Source organism: Halichoerus grypus, chromosome 12 (genome assembly GCF_964656455.1).
Source record: "Halichoerus grypus chromosome 12, mHalGry1.hap1.1, whole genome shotgun sequence".
Classification (NCBI taxonomy): Eukaryota; Metazoa; Chordata; class Mammalia; order Carnivora; family Phocidae; genus Halichoerus; species Halichoerus grypus.
In genome coordinates, this window is record NC_135723.1 from 36546324 (window position 1) to 36569801 (window position 23478).

Consider the following 23478-nt stretch of genomic DNA (forward strand, 5'->3'; position numbering starts at 1 on the left):
AAAAACTTTCGAAACTGTTCCTTTAACAAAATCAATAACGAGGACAGTGTTTTCTTAAATTGGGATCTTTTTACAAACTGAATAGGCCCAGGGGCACCTGAGTGGCTCAGTCAGTTGAGCGTCCAATTCTTGGTTTTGGCTCAGGTCATGATCTCAGGGTGGTGGGATTGAGCCCTGTGTCGGGCTCTGTGCTCAACACGGAGTTGCTTGTCCCTCACCCTCTGCCCTTCCCCCTATTTGCACACTTGCTCTAATAAATAAAATCTTTCAAAACAAAACTGAATAGGCCCTAAAGTGATCTCTAGTGAAAAATCGTTACCTCAAAAAGACCAAATACTGATCAGGATATGTGACCCCAATAAAGAATTTCTAATACTCACCTAGCTAGGTATCTATTGACATACTAGTATTTAATGAGATTTCCTAGTCAATGCAGAACCACAGAGGATGGAACAAGAAACAACTAAGGCAAAATACTATGAACAAGCAACATACTGGTGTCAGTGAAGGCCCTTGTCTTTGATGCATGTCTCCCAGGCTCTACCCTGACCCACCCAGACAGAATTTTCTTTACTGAAACCTTTCTGTTGAGAATTCATTCCAAACCATGATTTGAAGGTTTACGAAAAGGGACAAGATGGCCTCCCTAATGGAACAATCTAAAATACAACAAGACGCATAAGCTTTAATCCCGAAGATTGTTTTCCTTTAAATAGTGAAACTACATTTTAGTGACAAGCAAAGAGTATATATGATCACAGTTATTCCAGAATCCAGGAAAAGAAGGGAGGAAAATTTAAGTTACAGTGTTTCTCCATCACTGCCAGGGTAGCTGGTAACCATATAACCAGCTCATTTAGAAAAAAAAAAAAATCATGTCATTACAAAAAGGGTAGGCATAACCTGATTGCAAATTACTAAACTGGCTTTCACATTATAAATCAACTTTGAAAAAGGCTACAATCTGTATCGATTCCTTTCCCTTGAAATCTAATCACTCTTTAGTGCACTACTGTGGGGTTGCTGAAAGCGTACAAATAAGATACGGCACCTCAGGCTGCCAGGACATGCCAGCGGCCGAGTGAGGCACTCCCCAACGTTGTCTGCCGGCGTGTCCTGTCATCCCCGCTTGCACCTTCTGAGGACACTCGGGCGCAGTGTGGCACATGCGGGGCTGAAACAGCCACCAAGGAACGGAGCTAAAAAAACCCGACTTCCACCTTAGTGTGGCCTCCGACCCCTAGTCTTCTAGGTTTTCTTCCCCCTTCAGGTGTAGTTTGCTCTTTTATCTGAGTATTTATGCATGATTCTACTTGATAATGCATGAAGATTTACATTAAGCAAAAACAGCATAAGCCCTACAACAGAGACGTGGCTCATGATGCAATGTCCCACACAGCCCAGTGTGGAGCCCAGTGTGGGGCTTGAACTCAGGAGCCTGACAGCAAGACCTGAGCTGAGATCAAGAGTTGGATGCTTAACCGACTGAGCCACCCAGGTGCCCCCTCCCACAGAGCTTTAACTAACAGATGGATCGCTGCTACTAGTTTTCCAAATATGAGACTAACCCACAATCGAGAAATATAAATGGTGTGGGCAAGGTTATGGAGAACCAGGTACACTCATCATTGCTGGTGGGGCCATAAAATGATGCAGTCACTGTGAAAAACAGATCGGCAGTGCCTCAGTAAGTCACACACAGAATCATATGCCCCAGCAACTACACCGCCTAGGTATATATTCAAGAGAAATGAAAACATGTCCACACAGAAATGTGTACACAGATGTTTACAGCAACATTATGCATAAGAGCCAAAAGGTGGAAATAACCTAAATATCCACCAATCATGAATGGAGAAAAACCTGACACCCACACAATGAAGTATCATTCAGCTTTAAAAAGAACTGAAGTACTGGGGTGTCTGGGTGGCTGAGTCAGGTAAGCCTCTGACTCGATCTCGGCTCAGGTCATGGTCTCAGGGTCCTGAGATGGAGCCCGCACTGGGCTCTGTGCTGAGCATGAAGTCTGCTTGAGATTCTCTCGCTTTCTCCCTCTGCCCCTCCCCCCCCATAAAATCCAAAAAAAATGTGTCTTTAAAAAAACAACAAACTGCAGTATTGACGGCTGCTACGACTTGGATGAACCTTGAAAACATTCTAAGTCAAGGAAGCCAGTCACAAAAAGATGACATACTGCATGATTCCTTTTATATGAAATGTCCAGAACAGGAAAATCCCTAGACAGAAAGAACATTAGTGGCTGTCACGGGCTGGGGGGACAGGGAACAGGATGAAAAAGTTTTGAAATAAGAAATAAGAGCGAGGTGGTGGTTACACAGCACTGTGAATGCACTACATGCCACTGAATTGTCTACTTTGTTATGTAAATTTACCCCCATTGAAAAGAGAAAAGGTAAATGCAAGACAAACCTTGACACTAATGAAATTCATTCCACTCTCCCGTGCGATTACTCCAGCTAGTAAGGTTTTTCCTGTTCCGGGAGGACCATACAACAGTACTCCTGTTCTTTGTCGTATGGGCAAGTTTGCAAACAGTTCTGGGTACTGAAAAACACAAAAATATGACAAAGAGCTCAAGTCTAAAAAAAGGACTAAGCAGCAAAGTCAATGTACAGGAAGAAGTATTTGGATGGGAGTAACTTCCACCTTTACTAACCGTATAACGACAGAAAATGAAGTTCCGACTCAGTATATGAGTTCAAAGGAACTACCACCGATTTTTACCAATTAGACCACGGAATACATTCTTCATAAAGTGTGTATAACTACTTCTGAACTTCCTTCCATTTTGTCATGTTTTTTAAAAATATTACAACAGTACTACATTTAGAAAATAAACACCAATCTTTCAACAAGCATATACTGCCTTCCCCGTGTATGGTTCACAGGGCAACTCAGGATAGCTATGTATGTTCAAATATACTGAATCAAAGAAAGAAAAATAATAGAGAAGCACATATAATGATGACCGTAAGCTCTCCCAAGAGCCTCCATGCCGAGCGGGTGACTGACTGCTTCTAAACTACTGGAGAGCAAGACTTTGTGAACAGGGGAGCCAAACATCAGGCTGATGTCAGCATATCCTGGCCTCCTCTGTTAGGTGTGCCTATTCAGTTCCCCCGCTGACAACATTCTAACCCCATCTCTCTCTCCATTCTAATCTGAAGAGGCCCCAACGTCAGCCATTACGCAAAGAGCCTCTGTGAATCTGGGTGCCGATGCCCAGACCGAGCATATGGGGGGCATGATCCTGCTGGCAAGTGCTTCCACGCCCACCTTCTCTCAGGCTTTAACCTGCAGTCCTGGGCTGCCCTCAATATGCCCCGGGCCCACTGGCCACGGTTTCTAGGACTTGCCATCTAGTCTCATGTAACTGAGGCCCTTACCCATGTCTCTGCTCTTTGCATGGGTCGCCGATCTCACGCAATGATCCTTCCCTCGCAGGTTTGCAGTTCAAATGCACTACCACCCAGATGGTCCCTGCTGATCTTCCGAGCAATCCACCCCTGCCCCCTTTACCCTGCCACCTCCCCAGTCTGTGCCGCCTGCTGTCTGTCTGTCTAGGACTGAGACCCAGGATCTGGAATCTGACTTAATCCCTCAGTTCTAGGGACCTAGATGACTCTTCCAGCTTATTCCTACCCGTTTCTGTTCAAATCCCAGCTGACAGTTCATTTGCTTTAGTATCATCTGAATGATTCAAGCAACACACAAGATTTATGCAATTCACATCAAAATATACATACTGTAAATATCACCCCAGCTTTCTTTTTAAGTTATGTACAGGCAAGGAGTATATCAAATACTTCAAAAAATCTGTTAAGAGTATCAAAAATAGTGCTGGCATTTATTTGGTAACTCAGTAAATACTTCTTGAATCGAACTGAGATTAGGCAAGCCAACACATAAAGCCATTCAGTGGTTCTTCTGGAAGTAAGTACTTGTTTTTTTTTTTCTTTTTAAGTACCTTGGCTGGTAACTGGATGGTATCCACGAGTATCTGCCGAACTTCATGTAATCCACCAATCTTATCCCAGCCCAGGTCCCTAGGTTTATGCAAGTTGACATTTCGCAGAGACACAGGAATAAATCCACGGAGAGCCTTTTGGAAGTCCAATGTTGTTAAAGCTAATTCTGTTTAAAAATAAACACAACTTGTTTTGGTAGTCATATCTATATATGAATCTTTAAAATGTGCTATCATCTTAGCAGGAGAGGCTGATTTCCTACTCACCTGCTTATCTGAATACTAAAATAGAATATATTTAATTCTTACTATATTAACTTTCTCTGCAATGGCAAGATTTCAAATTTTTGGATTTAATAGGAACACGTACCTTCCCTGGTGGATATGCTCTGATGAGAGAGGTGAGAATGTATGGCTCGATCCACAAGCACTGTAAAATCTCTAACCACAAACCCTTCAGTTTCTTTAGCTATACGTTTCAGGTCAAGATTAGTGAAATTGCTTATTTCACAGTCCAGTTTATTTTTTATTACGTTATGCAGAATTTCACACCTTTGCTCCTAAAGAAAAAAACACAAAATTCAATTTTTTTTTTTAAGATTTTATTTATTTATTTGACAGAGAGGGAGAGACAGTGAGAGAGGGAACACAAGCAGGGGGAGAGGGAGAGAGAGAAGCAGGCTTCCCGCTGAGCAGGGAGCCCGATGCGGGGCTTGATCCCAGGACCCTGGGACCACGACCTGAGCCGAAGGCAGACGCTTAATGACTGAGCCACCCAGGCGCCCCACAAAATTCAATTTCTAATTTTACTCAAATGTAAACTCTAGTACATATATTTTCAGAAAAACCAGGTTGATATAATCTAGGGTAACAGAAAGAGACTGGCGGTTGTCTGCAGATGCAGCGGGGGAGGGACGGATTGCAAAGGGGCACCGGGAAACTTTTGGGAGTGATGGAAATGTCTGTTCCCTTAACTGTGGTGATGGTTTCATGACATATACACGTTAAATGGTATATACAGTAGATAATATATACATGTTAAACATGATTAAATTGTACAATTTTTTTTCTAATTTTAAACTGTACACGTTATTTTTTTTTTTTAAAGATTTTATTTATTTGAGAGAGAGAGACAGATGGTGACAGAGATAGTGAGAGCACAAGCATGGGGAGAGGCAGAAGCAGAAGTAGGCTCCCCGCTGAGCAGGGAGCCCGATACAGGACTCGATCCCAGGACCCTGGGACCATGACCTGAGCCAAAGGCAGACACTTAACGACTGAGCCATTCAGGTGCCCCTGGGCATCCAACTCTTGGTCTCAGCTCAGGTTTTGATTTCAGGGTCGTGAGTCCAAGCCCTGTGTTGGGCTCAGCATGGAGCCTACTTAAAAAAGAAATAGATATTCAATGACCAATACTACTACCATTCTGTTATACTTACTACTAGGTTTAATACTTTCATTCTTCAATAACAGGTAAATAGCACAAGGTCTGAATATTTAGGATAAGAATTTTAAAGGGGCGCCTGGGTGCTCAGTCGGTTAAGTGTCCGACTCTTGATTTTGGCTCAAGTCATGATCTCACGATTGTGAGATGGAGTCCCATGTCAGGCTCTGCGTTCAGCATGGAGTCTGCTTGAAATTCTCTCTCCCTCTCCCTTTGCCCCTCCCCTGGCTCGTGTGCTCTTTCTCGCTCTCAAAGTAAATAAATAAAATCTTAAAAAAAACAAAAAGAATTTTAAAGAAGAGGTTAAAATGTGCTTGTCTGTCCTGGAACATACTTCTTTGAGCTAAAACCTTCCTGAACGTGAGTCCCCAAAGGGGACGATGGGCCATATGGGCTTGTGATACTGTGATTTATGATAAGAAATACAGATTTGGTTTTTGTCCCTGTTTCTGGCCCAGATCTCCTAAAACCCTTAGAATTTCTTAAGTGGTAAGAATGATAAAGGCGCCCTGATATTCACACCCTTTCCAACACCCCAGAATTTATGTTAATGAGGGGGGCCTTTCAGAAAGCACCCAAGGCTGAGGGCGGCTGCCAGGGCACCAACCCTAAATGGAGGGCTGACACCTGCGGTAGCACACTTGGATTTCCAGGAAGGGGAAGGGTCGAAGGTTGAAGGCTGCGTCAGTTGCAAAAGGCCCAAGATGTAATCGATCAGGCCTATGTAATGGAACTTCCACAAAAACCCAGAAGGAGAGGATTCAGAGCGCCTCCAGGTTGGTGAACCAGAAAGCTTCCATGTGCCATCTTGCCAGGCCCTAAACGTCACAAGGACAGAAGCAGCTTGGTGAGAACAGAACCTCATCCTTTGTATCTCTTCATCTGGCTATTGATTTGTATCCTTTAATATCCTCTGTAATAAACTAGGAATCTACTGAGTAAACTAGCTTTCTTAGTTCTGTGAGCTGCTCTGGAAAAATTACTTAAAGCCAAGCAGGGGGGGGGGCGCCTGGGTGGCTCAGTTGGTTAAGCGACTGCCTTCGGCTCAGGTCATGATCCTGGAGTCCCGGGATCGAGTCCCACATCGGGCTCCCTGCTCGGCAGGGAGTCTGCTTCTCCCTCTGACCCTCCTCCCTCTCATGCTGTCTCTCATTCTCTCTCTCTCAAATAAATAAATAAAATCTTTAAAAAAAAAAAAAAATAAATAAAGCCAAGCAGGGGGTTGTGGGAACCTCTGATTTACAGCTAGTTGCTCAGAAGCACAGGTAACAAGCTAGACTTGCAATTGGCACTGAAGTGGAAAGCAGTCTACAGGATTGAGCCCTTAATCTGTGGAATCTGATGCTATCTGAGGAGACAGCAGAATTAAGTTGAATTCTAGCACACCCATCTGGTGTCTGAGAATTGCTTGGTGGTGTGAAGGAAAAACCCACACATTAGAATTGAGTACTAAAATCATAGAGGGTAAAGAATATTGGTGCTCGTAAAGAAACAAATGTTTAATCAAATTTTAAAAAAACATCTATTTGGATAAAAAAGGATAAAAACCATATGATCATTTCAAAAGCACTGGACAAAGTATAACATCCATTCTTGATAAAAACTCTCTGCAAAATACGTCTAACAGGGAATATACCTCAACATAATAAACGCCAAGAAAAGCAAAGCTGGAGGCATAATTCCAGACTTCAAGTTATATTACAAAGTGGTAGTAATTAAAACAGTATGGTACTAGCACATAAAAACAGACACAGAGATCAATGGAATAGAACAGAACACCCAGAATAAAACCCAGAATTAGATGGTCAACTAATCTTCGACAAAGGAGGAATGAACATAAAATGGGAAAAAAGACAATGTCTTCAACAAATGGTGTGGGGAAAACTGGACAGCTACATACAAAGAATGAAACTGGATCACTTTCTTTCACCATACACAAAAATAAATTCAAAATGGATTGATGACCTAAATGTGAGACCTAAAACCATAAAAATCCTTAAAGAAAAAAAATCCTTAAAGAGAGCACAGGCAGTAATTTCTCTGACATCGGTCAATGCAACATTCTTCTACGTGTATTTCCCAAGGCCAGGGAAATAAAAGCAAAAAATAAACTGTTGGAACTACATCAAAATAAAAAGCTTCTGCACAGCGAAGGAAACAATCAACAAAACTAAAAGGCAACCTACTGAGTGGGAGAAGATAGTTGCAAATGATATATCTGATAAAGGGTTAGTATCCAAAATATACAAAGAACTGATATAACTCAGTACCCCAAAAACAATCCAATTAAAAAATGGGCAGGAAAAAAATGGGCAGAAGACATGAACACAAATTTCTCCAAAGAAGACCTACAGATGGCCAACAGATATGAAAAGATGCCCAACATCACTAAGCATCAGGGAAATGCAAATCAAAACTACAATGATCTAGGTATCACCTCACGCCTGTCAGAATGGCTAATAAAAAACACAGTAAGTATTGACAAGGATGTGAAGAAAAAAGAACCCTCATGCATTGTTCGTGGGAATACAAACTGGTGCAACCACTGTGGAAAACTGAAGAGGTTCCTCAAAAAATTAAAACTAGAACGACCCTATGATCCAGTGATCACACTACTGGGTATTTACCATCAAAAATACAAAAACACTAATTCAAAGGGATACATGCACACCTATATTCATGGCAGCATTATTTACAATAGCCAAATTATGGAAGCAGCCCAAGTGTCCATCACCAGATGAACGGATAAAGGAGATGTGGTACATATATACAATGGAACGTTACTCAGCCATAAAGAAGAATGAGATCTTGCCATTTGCAACAACATGGATAGAGCTAAAGAGTATAATGCTAGCGAAATACATCAGAGAAAGGCAAGTATCATGTGATTTCACTCATATGTAGAATTTAAGAAACAAATGAGCAAAGGAAAAAAAGGAGACAAACCAAGAAACACTCCTAACTACAGAGAAGAAACTGATTGTTACCAGAGGGACGGTGGGTGGGGGGATGGGTGAAATACATGATGAAGGTTAAAGAGTGTACTTATGATGGGGGGAAAAAAAATATGTGTGTATATATATATATATATATATATATATACACACACATATTTGTAATTCTATTTGCATTTCTCACTAAATGCTCTTTCTTACCAAAAAGAAATCTTTAAAAAAGGTAACTGTAAGGTAATGGATGTGTTCAATTAACTTGATTGTAGTAAATATTTCATAATGTATATGTAAATCATATTGTATAAATATATACAACTTTGTTAATTATACCTCAATAAACTGGAAAAAAAAATTCGAATGTCCATGATGTATTTACAGATTTCACCAATGGAAAATGAAGCAGTTCAGAATTTGTAGGGTTTTTGTTTTTTAAATGGAATAACAAAACTTCAATAATTTAAAAAAATGTTTTCCAAAAAGCCTTGGAAAGTACACAGTAACATTTCAGATGGTTATAAATGGAAATTGTGCATCTGAGCACAACATGCACCAAATGTCACCTTTTAAATATCCTTAAGCGTAAGTTTAAAGCCATAAATTAGTAATAAAATTAAAAAATGAGGGATGCCTGGATGGCTCAGTCAGTTAAGCGTCTGACTCTTGATCTCATGGTCATGAGTTCAAGCCCTGCATTGGCTCCATGCCTACAAATAAATTTATTTATAAATATATTTTATATAAATTATATTAATTAATAAATTTAATTTATAAATAATAAATTTATGATAGTACAAATATAATATATAAATTATTTAAAAATTTAATTAATTAAATGCATAAATAAAGTAAAATTGAAAAATGGTTTATATGAAGAGGGGCATATTTCAACAATCTTCACAAGTAGTATTACCTGATTAGGAGGTTGAATATGATGGACACACTGAAATACGTGAATTCCTTGAGCAGAGACAAGCGAAGGATGCAGAGAATGTTGAGACTGGCTTGTGGCAATCAGTGCAACCAAACTTCCCATGGAAATAAACTCTTTCATCATATCACTCAAAGCTAGAATAAAGCAATACACTGAAAAAGCTTAGAAATATAAACATGAAATTTAAGAATTATACAGTCATTAAAAATAATAACCTGGGGGCACCTGGGTGGCTCAGTCGTTAAGTGTCTGCCTTCAGCTCAGGTCATGATCCCAGGGTCCTGGGATCGAGCCCCGCATCGGGCTCCCCGCTCTGCAGGAAGCCTGCTTCTCCCTCTCCCATTCCCTCTGCTTGTGTTCCCTCTTTCACTGTCTCTCTGTCAAATAAATAAATAAAATCTTTAAAAAAAAAACAACCTGAATTTGAGCTTTTAGGTGGAGTACAAAGAGTATGGATCCTTCATACCTTCTAAAAATTAAATCTGCCACTCATTCACTGATTGATTTACTGGGGACCTAATAGCAGCCCCACTCCAACCAATCTAATGGAGGCAGAGGAAGTACTGTAAACTCAGTCTGTCTACTCAGAACAATGCCTAGGTGGTTCCTTACTTCTAGATCTTAGAAGTAAATGAACAGGAGTCTCTGAAATAAATACAGAAGGATGATAAATTCCCATATTGTGCTCTGTTGATTAGGCAAAATACAGTTCCTATTCCTATGACTTCCCGAACAATCTCTTTCCACCCCAGGTCTTGCCAGGTTTGGTTGTTAGGAGGTCAGAACTGCAACAGGCATTAATCAGATGTATCTGAGTCTTGACCTAGAAATTTGCAGCATTCCATTAAACATTACACTAACAAGTTTTGCAGATCCTACAGGACTCAAACTCTGAGATTAACATGAGTTTATAACAACCCAAGGTACTGTGGTTGCATTTTGTCTCTGTTCCAGCTGTCACGAACCATGAGGCAGCTACATGCGACCAAAGCCTCTGGCACTCCCCCAGCTCCCTGCGTGAATGCTAAGCTCCAGGCACAGGGTAGTCACTAACATCCCACCATTTCTCGTACCTCTGTGCCTTTGCCTGTGGATCATGCTTCCTTTGCTTCCTCGTTAGCTGCTTCATGCTAATTTCTACTCCTCCGTCAAAATTCAGTTAACTGCAGTTATCAACTCCCCCCAACAGCCTTCTCTGCTAACTCCTGACCACCCCTCCCAGTCCCAGTTGAGGGTGTGCGCTCCTACGGTGCCCCACGTACATCTCCAGCAGAGCAGATCCCACCACCTCTGAGCTGTGCCACCCTGGTCAAATGACTTAATCTCTCCATTTTCATTTATTCACCCGGAGAATGTTTGCATGTAGAGTACAAAACAATCCTAACCCAGAAAAGGCACTCAATGCATGGTAGCTACCATTATTATCATCAATATTCTGTACGAAAATTGTCCGTTTACTTTTCATTCCGCTCCTAGACTTTGAGAACACAACTGTGCATAAGCATTAGACAAACATTTGTCAAATGAACAAAGCCAGAGTAAATCTGTACAACGAAGCAATTTCTAATAAGCACAGGAGAATGAAAAGACCCCAGAAGACTAATCACAAAGCTGCAGAATTTTCACACTGCACTTGTCTACCAATTTTACTAATACAGAAGCCTCAAAAGCAACACGTAACATCGCATTATCTGAAGAGAGCAGATTTATCAGTAAGACTAAAACTGTTGGCTAACCAAAGGAAAAGGCCCACGGCCCTGAGCAGATGCGTTTCCATTACCATGTGCCAGCCGCTGGCTCTGCACGGCCTCAGGGCCGTGCTCATGTTCTGGGACAGCAGGCCGGCCTACGATAAGGTCAAGGTCGTCCAGCAGAATCACGGAAGGCTGCCTCCATGCCGCCTCGGAGAAAGCCAGCTGCAGGGTTTTTTGTACGTTTTCAAGCCTTTTCCCTTAATATGGAAGATATGAAATGGTTTTAATGTTATTTCAGGCCTGGTAAGTTCCGGCTGCCCTTTTGAGAGCATTAGAAAAGCTCAATATTGATTTAACTCTGAAAATTTCAGCCGCATTTTGTCAATATACCAATCACTAAAATTTGTCAATCATTAACTTGGTTTTAATTAATGTAGTCTCAAAGGACTCACTAAAGAACTGAATTTTATAAAGTGGAAAAAAAGGAACATGCTACTCTAAGTCCTGTATGTACATATTCTTACCTGGCCTTATTCCACAGAAAATTTCAGATGGCATACAACAAAACAGTAAAACAAAGGACGATGTGGAAGAACGTTAAATAAGAGTAGGGGATCAAGATTCAGATAAAATCAAACATAAATGTAGCTGTCCAGAGATCCTAGAGTTACTATATTTCAGTCATACATTGGCTTCAAACTTCCTGGTGAATTGCCAACTTTTAATTTTCAAAGAACAGAAAATACACAAATTCATAAGCCAGAATAAAGAGTTCCTGTTACTTAGGTCTACAACAAAACTTTCACATGAAGCCTCAAGTAGGACTCTGAGAGATGGACAGTCTCTCTAAAACCACCTTTGTAGCATACAAAGTAATGGGTTTTCGAAGGCTATTTCTTGGTTTCTTACCATATACTAGATAAAATACACAAACACAGAGCATGGGACTAATTGGGATGACATGGCAGAGGTAGCCAAGGGGGGGGAAAAGTTACTCAAAATAAAATCTTTCCAATCTTGTTTTTAAAAAAAATAGGTAATAAGCAGTAAAGACTTAAAAAGTACCAAAGTGTACATGGTAAATTGTAATTCTCCTCTTCACTGTCCATAGCCAGCCTTCCCCGCCTCACCCAGGGTTTCTCTAGCAATTCAGGGATAATGTATACCCATTAGAGTACACCTTAGATACTAACGTTCCCAGAATGGTCTAAGTTGGCATTTTCAGGAATATAGTTTACAAAGAGTTTTGGCTAGGAAAAAAAGGAGGGGGCCTCCATCAAGTATGGAGAGTTTAAAAAATTTTGCTGAAAATATTAGAAAGCCAAAGATTTTAAATTTCTTAGGAATTTCAATGACTAACAGAAAAATTAAAGATCAGATATTCACATTTATTAGATGAACGGCATTAAATAACATTTCCGTCTTTCTAGCAAAAAAGGGTTTTATATAGAGTGTTATATTCATACCTCGTAAAGTTTTACAGTCAACTATCTCCACGTGGGCATCCAATATGTCAGATGCTTCTTTACAGACTGCCTTGGCTAAAGTTGATTTTCCAGTGCCCTAGAAAATAATTGCTTCGTAAGCAATATATTCAATCACAGAAATAACTTCTGTTACTGTGGCAACCATCAAGATTCAGCCTCACCGATCAAGTGTACACTACCCAATGTTCTATGTCTGTTATATCTCAATAAAGCTAGGGGTTAAAAAAAAAAAAAAGAGAGAGAAAGGAAAAGAAACCCCACATCCCTGGAGCTCTAGGATCATATTATGGTGGGTGACATTTAGTATAAATAGGAAGGAGTGAAAATGTGGACTCAGGAAGTTTTAAGAGCACTGCCGGTAAGTGGGAAAGATTTCCTAAATATGTATTTAAGTCTATCAAAGAAAAATATGTAATATTCTGCAAAGAAACCAGGAGGCTCCAGCTTCCCAGCCTTCATATGGGAATCCCAGGATTCAAGTAGTATGGAAACACAGGCAAGGGTAACAGAGGACAACCCAACCTCTGGAGTATAAGCCGCCCAAAAAGGGGCATTTCCCACCCCAATTCCAACCCCAATTGGTACTGACACTAAATATAATAAATTGCTTTGAGAAACTAAAAAATATATATACCAGTCTAGTACTATGTGAAAAAGACAGGTGTTACTAAAATGACTTTTGTTTCAAGCTGTTAGAAGCTGGATGTATCCTATGTTCATTATAGGGCAGAGACAGAAAATGCACATCTAATTTGTTTTTACAATTTGTTAAAACAATCACTAATAATTTCTTTTACCTTTAAAAACAGGCAATGCTTCATTATTTACTAGAAGGGAATAATGTGAATATTAAATAATTTTTCTAGAGAAATGAACCCTAATCCCATTTAATTTCAACTGTTTTTATCTTTTTTTTTTTTTTTTAAGATTTTATTTATTTATTTGACAAGAAAGACACAGCGAGAGAGGGAACACAAGCAGGGGGAGTGGGAGAGGGAGAACCAGGCTTCCCGCAGAGCAGGGAGCCCGATGTGGGGCTCGATCCCAGGACCCTGGGATCATGACCTGAGCTGAAGGCAGATGCTTAACGACTGAGCCACCCAGGCGCCCCTTAATTTCAACTATTTTTAATGGAAACATTTATTACCCACTTCCCTATTATCTTAAATTAACTGTAATTTTAATCCAGTTTCTTGATCATTTACAGTATTACCGTGACAACCAATTAGTGTACCATGTGGCCCTCAGAGACTCTTAAGGTGGGCAGAACTGTTTATTTTTATATTAAGTGACTCCCAGACTATATAGGGTTTGATCCTGGTTTATAAAATATGCAAAAAATACAAAATAATGATAAACACTTAGCAGAGAAAGGTAAAAATGTTCTATAATCATCCCACCTCACAGAAGTAGCCAAAGTCAACTGTTCTGATGTTTCATCCTTCCAGACACTCCCCGCACATTTTATGTAAATTTATGAAGATGGGATTATTTGTGCGGGTTCATGACAAATCACTGGCCTCCCTATGGACAACTACGGAGCCGCACCCATTCCCCAGGGCGCCGCTGCTGGGACCTACTGGACTGTACCAGGCTCCATAAGCCCCTTCCTAATGTACATTAATGCTGCTTCCAATTTTTAACTATTATAAGTAAAGCTAAAATAAATATCCATATGCCTGTTTACTTATTTGTCAGATAGTATGTTCAGAATAAATTTCTAGGAGTGGAATTACTATATCAAAAGGTACACGTTTAAAATTTTGCTGAACATTGCTATAGTGTCCCCTAGAAAGGTTGACATTGGTAGGTTTTTATAATTCTTTTAATACAGGTTTTCTCCTTCAGTGTACTATGATTTCTTACCCTCGTTGCTTTGTCTAGCTTTAAGAGCCCTGCACCAGTTCTAATATTTTGTTTTTCAGCACCATGAGCTGGCAAAACAGCCAAGCTTGTTATACAAAGTCTGAAATTTGGCAGGCACTCAACAAATCCTACCATCAATACAGCTTACAGAATTGCATTTACATTTAAAGTCAATGGGCTCCAGGGGCGCCTGGCTGCCTCAGTTGGTGGAACATGCAATTCTTGATCTCAGGGTCATGAGTTCGAGCCCCATATTGGATGTAGAGATTACTTAAAAATAAAAAATCTTTAAAAAATAAAACAATAAAGTCAATGCTCTCCAAAGAACAGAAATTAGGGGTGCTGAGATACAGGTCCCCTGCCATAATCATTTTGCCTAGTCAGAGGGCCTTCTCCTCACATAAAGTCATTCCCATTTGTATAATAGCATTTTTCAGTTTACAAAGTGCTTTCACACATATTATTTCCCTTAAGTGAAGTTAATCCTAAGAAGGCAGATAAGAAATCAAAAACCTGCCTGAGGTCACAGCCGGTAAGTACATGACAGAGGTGGGACTCAAATCCAGGTCTTCTCTGCTTGTTCTTTCTATTAACCATGCTACCCCTAGGTGAGATGGGGAAGTCTGGTTTCTGAGCCAATAGAATATGGCTTTTTCAAAATAAATACTCTACAATGAGGATGCATTTTGAAATCTGACAAAGAAAATCTAGAAACCACACAGAATAGTTGCTATATGTCACCAGCCTTGCATATCTGCGATAAATCTCACTTGATTATGGTATAAATTCTTCATATACATTGGTTGACTTGATTTGCTAATATTTTGTTGAGGATCTCTGCATCTATGTTCATGAGAGATATTGGTCTATAGTTTTCTGTTCTTGTAATGCCTTTGTCTGGTTTTGGTATTAGGGTGATGCTGGCCTCATAGAATGAGTTATGAAGTACTCCTTTTGCTTCTATCCTCTGAAAGAGATTGTAGAAAACTGGTGTAATCTCTTCCTTATGTGTTTGATAGAATACACCAGTGAACCTATCTGGGCCTGATGCTTTCTGTTTTATAAGGCTATAAATTATTGATTCAATTTCTTTACTAGATATAGATCTTTTTATATTGTCTATTTCTTCTTGTGTAAGTTTTGGGAACTTGTTTCTTTCAAGTAATCGGTCCATTCATCTAAGATGGTTATCACATTTGTGAGCAGAGTTGTCCATGACTATTACTATTTTATTATCCTTTTAATGTTTATGGAAACTGTAGTGATGTCCCCTCTTTGATTTCTGATATTACTAATTTGTGTCTTTTTTTTTCTTAGACTGGCTAGAGGCTTATCAATTTTATTGATCTTTTCCAAGAAGCAGCTTTCGGTTTCATTGATTTTCTCTATTGATTTCCTGTTTTCCATTCACTGATTTCTGCTCTAATTCTTATTACTTCTTTTCTTCTGCTTACCTTGGATTTAATCTGCTCTTCTTTTTCTGGTTTCCTACAGGGGAAGCTTAGGTTATTAGAGTAGTTGCTATATTTTCAATAAGAATCAGAAGAAAGCAACTGGGCTAGTAACAGGAAAAAAGTTATTTTACTGGAGTTAAAAGTGAATGGAATTGAAAAAGCCTTAAAATCTTGAAATGAACAGAAGAACAAGCACTCACAAAGATCATACTGTACCCCTGAAAACAATATTGCATTGGCAGAGAATAAAACTGTAAGCCCTTAAAAGGACAGGGGAAACCCTAGCAAAATGAAGATTCTTTTTTTTTTTTTTTTTTTAATATGTATTATTTGAGAGAGACAGAGATAGTGAGAGAGAGCACAAGCAGGAAGGAGGGGGAGAAGCAGACTCCCCGCTAAGCAGGGAGCCCAACGTGGGGCTTGATCCCAGGACCCTGAGATCATGACCTGAGCTGAAGGCAGATGCCCAACTGACTGAGCCACCCAAGTGCCCCAAAACTGATGAAGATTAAAGAGAAGACACAAATCACCAAGATCAGGAAACGGCCCATCACAACAGACTCCATAGCCATTCAAAGGATAGTAAAAGGAATACGGTCAACAACCCTATGCTCATAAATTTGACAATTTAGGAGAAATGGACCAATTCCTTCAAATTACAAACTACCAAATGTCTGCCAAGGTGAAATAGACAATTAAGGAAATTTAATTTATAATTAAAAAGTTAAAGGTGAAGTAATCTCCACACCCAGATGGTATCACTGGGGATTTTACCAAACATTTAAGGAAGAATGAATACCAACTTTAGATAATCTCTTCCAGAAAATGGAACAGGAAGGAACACTTCTCAACTCATTTTATTAGTCCAGTGTTACCCTGATAGCAAAACTAGACAAAGACAGTATGAAAACAGAAAACTACAGGCTAGGGGCGCCTGGGTGGCTCAGTCGTTTAGCGTCTGCCTTCGGCTCAGGTCATGATCCCAGGGTCCTGGGATCGAGTCCCACATCAGGCTCCCTGCTCAGTGGGAAGCCTGCTTCTCCCTCTCCCACTCCCCCTGCTTGTGTTCCCTCTCTTGCTGTCTCTCTCTGTCACATAAATAAATAAGATCTTAAAAAAAAAAAAAAAGAAAACTATAGGCTAATATCGCTCATGAATTTAGATGTAAAAATCCTCAACAGAATATTAGCAAACAATGGAGCACCTGGCTGGCTCAGTCAGAAGAGCATGGAACTCTTGATCTCAGGGTCATGAGTTTGAGCCCCATGTTGGGTGTAGAGATTACTCAGGTTAAAAAAAAAAAAACTGGGGCACCTGGGTGGCTCAGTTGGTTAAGAGTCCGACTCTTGGTTTTGGCTCAGGTCATGATCTCAGGGTTGTGAGATCAATCCCTGTGTCGGGCTCCCTGCCGAGCAGGGAGTCTGCTTCTCTCCCTCTCCCTCTGCCCCCCCACCCTCACCCCCAATTCGTGCACGTGCTCTGTCTCTCTCAAATAAACAATCTTAAAAAAAAAAACTTAAAAAAAAAAAAGAGTATTAGCAAACAAACTTGGCAATGTATACAAAGAATAATATACCACAACCAAGTGGGATTTATTACAGATACGTAAGGCTGGTTCAATATTTGAAAACCAATCAACCCTATCAACACCCTAAAAAGCAAAAATCATACAATCGTATCAATTGGTACAGAAAAAAGCCAGGGAGAACGTCACCTTTTTCATCACCACTTTCTAAATTTCCCAAGCAAATGTAGCCTTCCCAAATCTTGTGTTAACAACCCCATATAACAGATGATCAAAACCCAGAGAGAGGAAAAAAGTGATTAATGCAATGGGCACATTTTAACCACATACCTTTCCTCCTGTGAATAAAAGGGCTCCATTCCTAAGTCCTGCCACCAGGGACATCAGCTGTCGAGACAAAGGGCGTCCCAGGAGGCTATGAGTGATGTGTTCCATGGAGGATACACCTAAGGAATTCACTCCTCTGCAAAATATATACATTGTTGCATGATAAAACACTGAAGCAGGATAAAATCCAGCTGTAAAAAATTCTGTAGCTTTCCTTCCCAGGCTGGTTAATGATTTTTAAAAGAGTAAAATGTGGAAATTTTCCCTTACTTGAAAGTATATTGAATTAATGCCAAATCTGAGTTAACAGCTTTTAAAATTAGTTTTATTACTTTCAAACATGTCGGGCGCCTGGGTGGCTCAGTCGTTAAGCGTCTGCCTTCGGCTCAGGTCATGATCCCGGGGTCCCGGGATCGAGTCCCACATCGGGCTCCCTGCTCGGCGGGAAGCCTGCTTCTCCCTCTCCCACTCCCCCTGCTTGTGTTCCTGCTCTCGCTATCTCTCTCTCTGTCAAATAAATAAAATCTTAAAAAAAAAACAAAAAACATGTACAGTAACTAGAAGTTTTGTCTGAACAGGGCATCTTAAGGAATTTGTCTTAACACACACAGACACCCCTCTCAAAATGATTTTTGGTTTGGTAATCAACATAATCATAAATGCGTACATTTGAAGTGTTAGGATAATTGCAGACTGATTTCCTCTTAAACTTAGCCTTTGAAATCCAGTTTCAATCTGTAGATTATACAAGCACGAACTTCAACCTACTTCCTGACTCTAGCACTTTCTTTCTGATAATAAATATAAATTCCTAAAATCAGAGTCTGAAGAGATTTTACTTTCAACATGAATAATATGCTGTATTTAAACATTGTTACTTTATGGTTTAATCCTTTTACTAGCACATTTACAGACTATATTATTACAGGAAATCAAATCACTACAACTACAAAAAGCCTCTGTGAAGAATGGGAAGATGTAATGATTACAGGAGATTCTCATATTGCATAAGAGAAAGAAATTAAGAGGGGGTTCTTTTCAGACTTGTTTGGTTTTAAAAGTTAAGGAAAACACAAATAATCCCAATTAGTAAATTAATAAGATAGTTGAAGGAATAACTTAATTTGAAATATTTTTAAACATTCAAATAATATTTTTGGATTTCACGTTTAAAATAAATGTATTAGCTCTAAGAAGTACTGTTTTATTCAAGCACATATGATCCGAGTCATACCCAGTTGCTTCCTTCTCACAAATCAAATCTCAAAGCAAAATTTCTAATAAGCTTCAGCCCTTTATGTAGTTACCTAAGAAGACAAGGCAAATTACCACGCAAGGTGTGAAAATAGAAACAATCCTTGAAAAAGTATCTATAAATGCATTATTAAGATTATTCAATATTAACATCTACTTTAATGTTCATACATAAAAACCCTGACAGAGATCATGTCAAACATGACTGTAAACATACTAGTTTGGCCAGAACTTCTTACCCCAAGCACTTCAGCTTTAAAAAAGGAAGAATAAAGTCAATTTCCTCACTGTTTTCTTCTTTTACCATAGGGTCTAGAAGGACCTATAGTAGCAAGGAAAAATCAGTTTTACATTTCAAAGTTATATCTTTGGCCTGTTTTTCTCAGGTCCCAGGAAACTGAATTACTGATTCTGTTACACAGAGAGAAAAGACACATTGTGCATGCAAGATCATTACTCAAAATAGCCTTCACAACAATAATTTACTCAACCAAGGAACAAAAATATTTATGGTCAACAACCAGTAAAGGATGTCATCTCCTTCATACATTTTAAGGACACATCTTTATTTGCAATTTTGATGTGTGTCATATTTACTCTTCACAAGTCTTACATTTTTACCTCCTCTGAATGGTATTCCTTCAGTTTTATCTCAAAAGTAGAGAGACAATGTCTAGTTTCCAACCATTCAAATTCTAAACAACTAGAGCATCTTCAATCCTATAACAACAAGAGTGAATATCCTAACGAAAACCTAATATTCTAAAAAGACCACTTATAAAATCCTTCTGGAAGAAAAGTGATCTGATAATATTTGTGAGGAGCTGAGAATTTAAGAACTGCCAAAATATTATGGGTTATTGCAAATATGGGTTACAGCAAAGCTGCAAGTAAAAATATGAATTTAAAAAATCAAACCCCTAAAGCTAAGTTTTCCTGTGTTTCAATACTAGAATAATACGAAATCATGATTCATTTGCCAGTTAACACAATCAATTCTATTCTTGAAACTTAATTGTGCATTGATTTTAAGTTTAGGACAAATCAATTTGTTTAGATAAATTAAAGAGACTATATAAGAAAATATTTTAAATCAAGTTATTCCTTACTCTTATTCACATTTCTAACACACTTCAGGATGCAAAGTCTTACAGGTAAACTCATACTTTATTATCGATCCTATGTGACAAATATTATTTCATTAAATATTCAATAGTACGTGATTACTTGTATTGTGGTCTTCTGCAGCAGACTAGTGCTCAACAAAAAAATGTTTTCTTTTTCTTTTTCCCAAGAATGAACTATATTTAGAGAAAACTCCTTCAACCCTATCAAAAAAAAAAAAAAAGTAATAAATGTAGAGTTAGCACTGAAGCGGAGATGAAATAATTTAAGATTTAAATTTATTTAAATAAAGGTATTCTTTGATATGTAAAACCATTTACTTATCATTATGTTTCCTGTTCACACGTATGACAGATTGGAAAAATCATGAAAACTTCTTCAATAGGAAAAATATCAAAATAACAAAATGTACCCACCGTCTTTAATTCTCAGCTTAATATATTCTTCCTCTGATAGTACCAAAGGAAGTGTGGTGGTCGTACACTGCTGTAGCCATGAAGAGAACACAGTTTTTACATCTTCTTCACTTACATCTTTAGGCTGCCAGAGCAAAGGGAAGAACAGTAATGAATTATCCAAACACCTAAGTGAACGTTAACATCATTAGCTTAACACCTTATCGTGCTAATAATATGTAAACCTCGATACAGCTGATGCACCTTAAATAAGCCTCTTAACCTCTCCGAGCCTTGTTCGCCTCACGTGTCCATTAGGAGGAGACTGGTCAATTAAGTCAATCACGGTATATACCCATTCAGCAACAGTTTGGCACAAGTGATTACATGTGCTGGTTCAAGATGCAACGAGCCTGGCATGACCATTTATTATCTGTGTAAGTGTGTGCAAATTAATAAAACTGTCTGAACCTCAGTTTTATAATCTATTAAATGGGAACAACTAAAAAATAATTAAAAAAAAAAAGCAAACCTTATGAAACAAAACCAGGAAGGATGTTCATATTTATAGGCACAGATTTGGGATCTGACATTACAGGACAAGCAGGACAGTGCAGCCTGAAGAGACATTTACAGGGGCGCCTGAAGTGGCTCAGTTGGTTAAGTGTCTGACTATTGATTTCGGCTCAGGTCAGGATCTCAGGGTCATGAGACTGAGCCCCACATTGGGCTCCGCACTGGGCATGGAGCCTGCTTAAGATTCTCTCTCTCCCTCTCCTTCTATCCCTCCACCCCCTCACTCTCCCTCTCTTAAAAAAAAAAAAAAAAAAAAAAGGAGCAAAAACAAAAAAACATTTACAGAAGTGGTGAAATTTTAAACACTCCTTATCTCTATGACCAGTGATACATGTACCATGGTTTGGCTCACTGGATCACCATTCCAACCCCATTCTCCCTTGCCTCCCTCCATTAACGAGGTGGGAAAGAAAACTCCATTCCCAACCTGGAGGGGTGTGTGTGTGTGTGTGTGTGTGTACACACGTGTGTGTGTGTATGTACACACGTGTGTGTGTGTGTACACGTGTGTGTGCCTGCACTGTGACCAATGGTGTACAATCAGCAATCATTGGGAAGGGCTTCTCCTCCTAATTGAAAGGTAGAGAAACCTTGCAGAGAAGGCTTTTGCTTTGAGCCTTTCCTTTTGCTGCCAAGAATGCAGATGTGATGCCTATTAGTACAGCAAATGCATTGCATCTAAGAGGAGGAAAGTTACAGGCTAAGGATGGCAGAAAGACCAAAGGAGCCTAGATCCTTGATGACATAGTTTAACTACCTCTGAGCTCCTCCAAACTTCTTCGTACATGAAAAAAATAGGCTCTTTATATGCTGAAGTGACTTTTTTTTTCTGTTAAGCAGGCCACAGTGCTGATATACTCAATAAGTACAGTGTTAATAAACTCTTCAAAAGGAATGAAGAAATTCTAAGAAAAACACTATTAATTTTTAAAGTTTTAAAATCAGAATTAAGTTTTTAAAACCTATTTGAAGCTAAAAACAGGAATACCCAAAAATTCATGTAGGAAAGATCATTAATATGTGCCTAGGAAAATAAACCTCCATTCTACCATTTTTCAGCTGGTCCATTTCTGTTCTCTCCTCATCCAATGTCATGCTAGGTCTGCTGATTAAGCTCAGTTTAGAACCTGATCACTACAAAAAGCAAGCTAAACTAAGTACAGGCATTGCTTTCATACTCTTAAAGATCACAGAAATAGTCTGTTTGTGTTTGGGTATTACTGGGCAATGGGATTAAAGACCTAAAGGAAGAGCGCCTGGCTGGCTCAGTCAGTGGAGTATGCAAGTCTTGATCTTGGGGTCATGAGTTTGAGCCCCACTTTGGGCACAGAGCTTACTTAATAAAATAAAAAGCCAAATTATCCATGTTTGCATTGGCACAATATACATAATATATGTGTTGCTTACTAAAGATTTCTTGGTTTCTCAAAAAGTTGAACAGAATTACCGTAAGATCCAGGAACTTGCGGTGCCTAAATGGCTCAGTTGGTTAAGCGTCTGGCTCTTGATTTGGGCTCAGGTCATGATCTCAGGGTTGTGAGATCAAGCCCCACGCTGGGCTCCGTGCTGGGCGTGGAGCCTGCTTAAGATTCTCTTTCCCTCCCCACCCCCACCCAGCTCTCCCTCTTTCCTTAAAAGAAAAGAAAAAAAAAAAATATATATATATATATATATCAATTCAACTCCTAGGTATACACCCAAAAGAACTCAAAGCAGGGACTCAACAGATACTTGTATACTAACGTCCATAGCAGCATCACTCACAATAGCCAAAAAGGTGGAAACAACCCAAGGGTCCATCAACAGATGAATGGACAAACAAAATGTGGTATACGCATACAATGGAATATTATTTCGCCATAAGTAGGAATGAATACATTCTACAACCTGGACGAGCCTTAAAAACATGTTAAGTGAAATAAATCAGATGCATGGGACAAATATTATTGGATTCCACTTATATGAAATAACTAGAATACGCAAATTCATAGAGAGAATATAGATTACAGGTTACCAAGAGCTGGGAGAGCAGGGGCTGGTGCATTATGGCTGAATGGCCATATGGTTTCTGTTCGGGGGCTGGGAAAGTTTTGGAAACTGAGGGTGGCGATGATTGCACATAATGAATGTAATTAATGCTGCTGAGTTGTACACTTAAAAGTGGTTAAAATAGCATTTCGTTAGATATATTTTACCACAACAAAATAAAACAAAGACTTCTTTGCCCTTCTAGCAAAAAGGAATACAACATTCCTGTTACTTGGCCGAAGCAGCTAGAAATTTTACATGACATGTAAAACAACTGTGATAGAACATAAATTTGAACTCACTAAGTTTTCTCTAGGTTGTAATTTTAGAGATCTTGGAATTTTAGGGGTAATTTCCACTGGAGTTATTCTGACTACTGCATGCATTTCTATATTTAGTCTCTTTCTCAGGTCATCTGGAATCTGAAATT

At 39.2% G+C, this 23478-nt stretch overlaps 1 protein-coding gene across 5 annotated transcripts in view; it reads right to left on the reverse strand.

The window, feature by feature from the left end:
* Positions 1-23478, reverse strand: part of PEX1 (peroxisomal biogenesis factor 1) — a 41345-nt gene that overhangs the window by 7556 nt on the left and 10311 nt on the right. For 4 of the 5 annotated variants that reach the window (XM_036113316.2, XM_078059262.1, XM_078059261.1 and 1 more), the window contains 11 exons: positions 23351-23470; positions 20466-20589; positions 20152-20252; positions 19164-19246; positions 17674-17806; positions 12478-12574; positions 11098-11268; positions 9297-9451; positions 4359-4548; positions 3989-4155; positions 2431-2565 (listed from right to left, as the gene is read on the reverse strand). In XM_036113316.2, coding sequence (XP_035969209.2) covers positions 2431-2565; positions 3989-4155; positions 4359-4548; positions 9297-9451; positions 11098-11268; positions 12478-12574; positions 17674-17806; positions 19164-19246; positions 20152-20252; positions 20466-20589; positions 23351-23470 — 1476 coding nt within the window. The remainder of the gene's footprint in view (positions 1-2430; positions 2566-3988; positions 4156-4358; positions 4549-9296; positions 9452-11097; positions 11269-12477; positions 12575-17673; positions 17807-19163; positions 19247-20151; positions 20253-20465; positions 20590-23350; positions 23471-23478) is intronic. The other variant, XM_078059259.1, reaches the window with a different exon arrangement.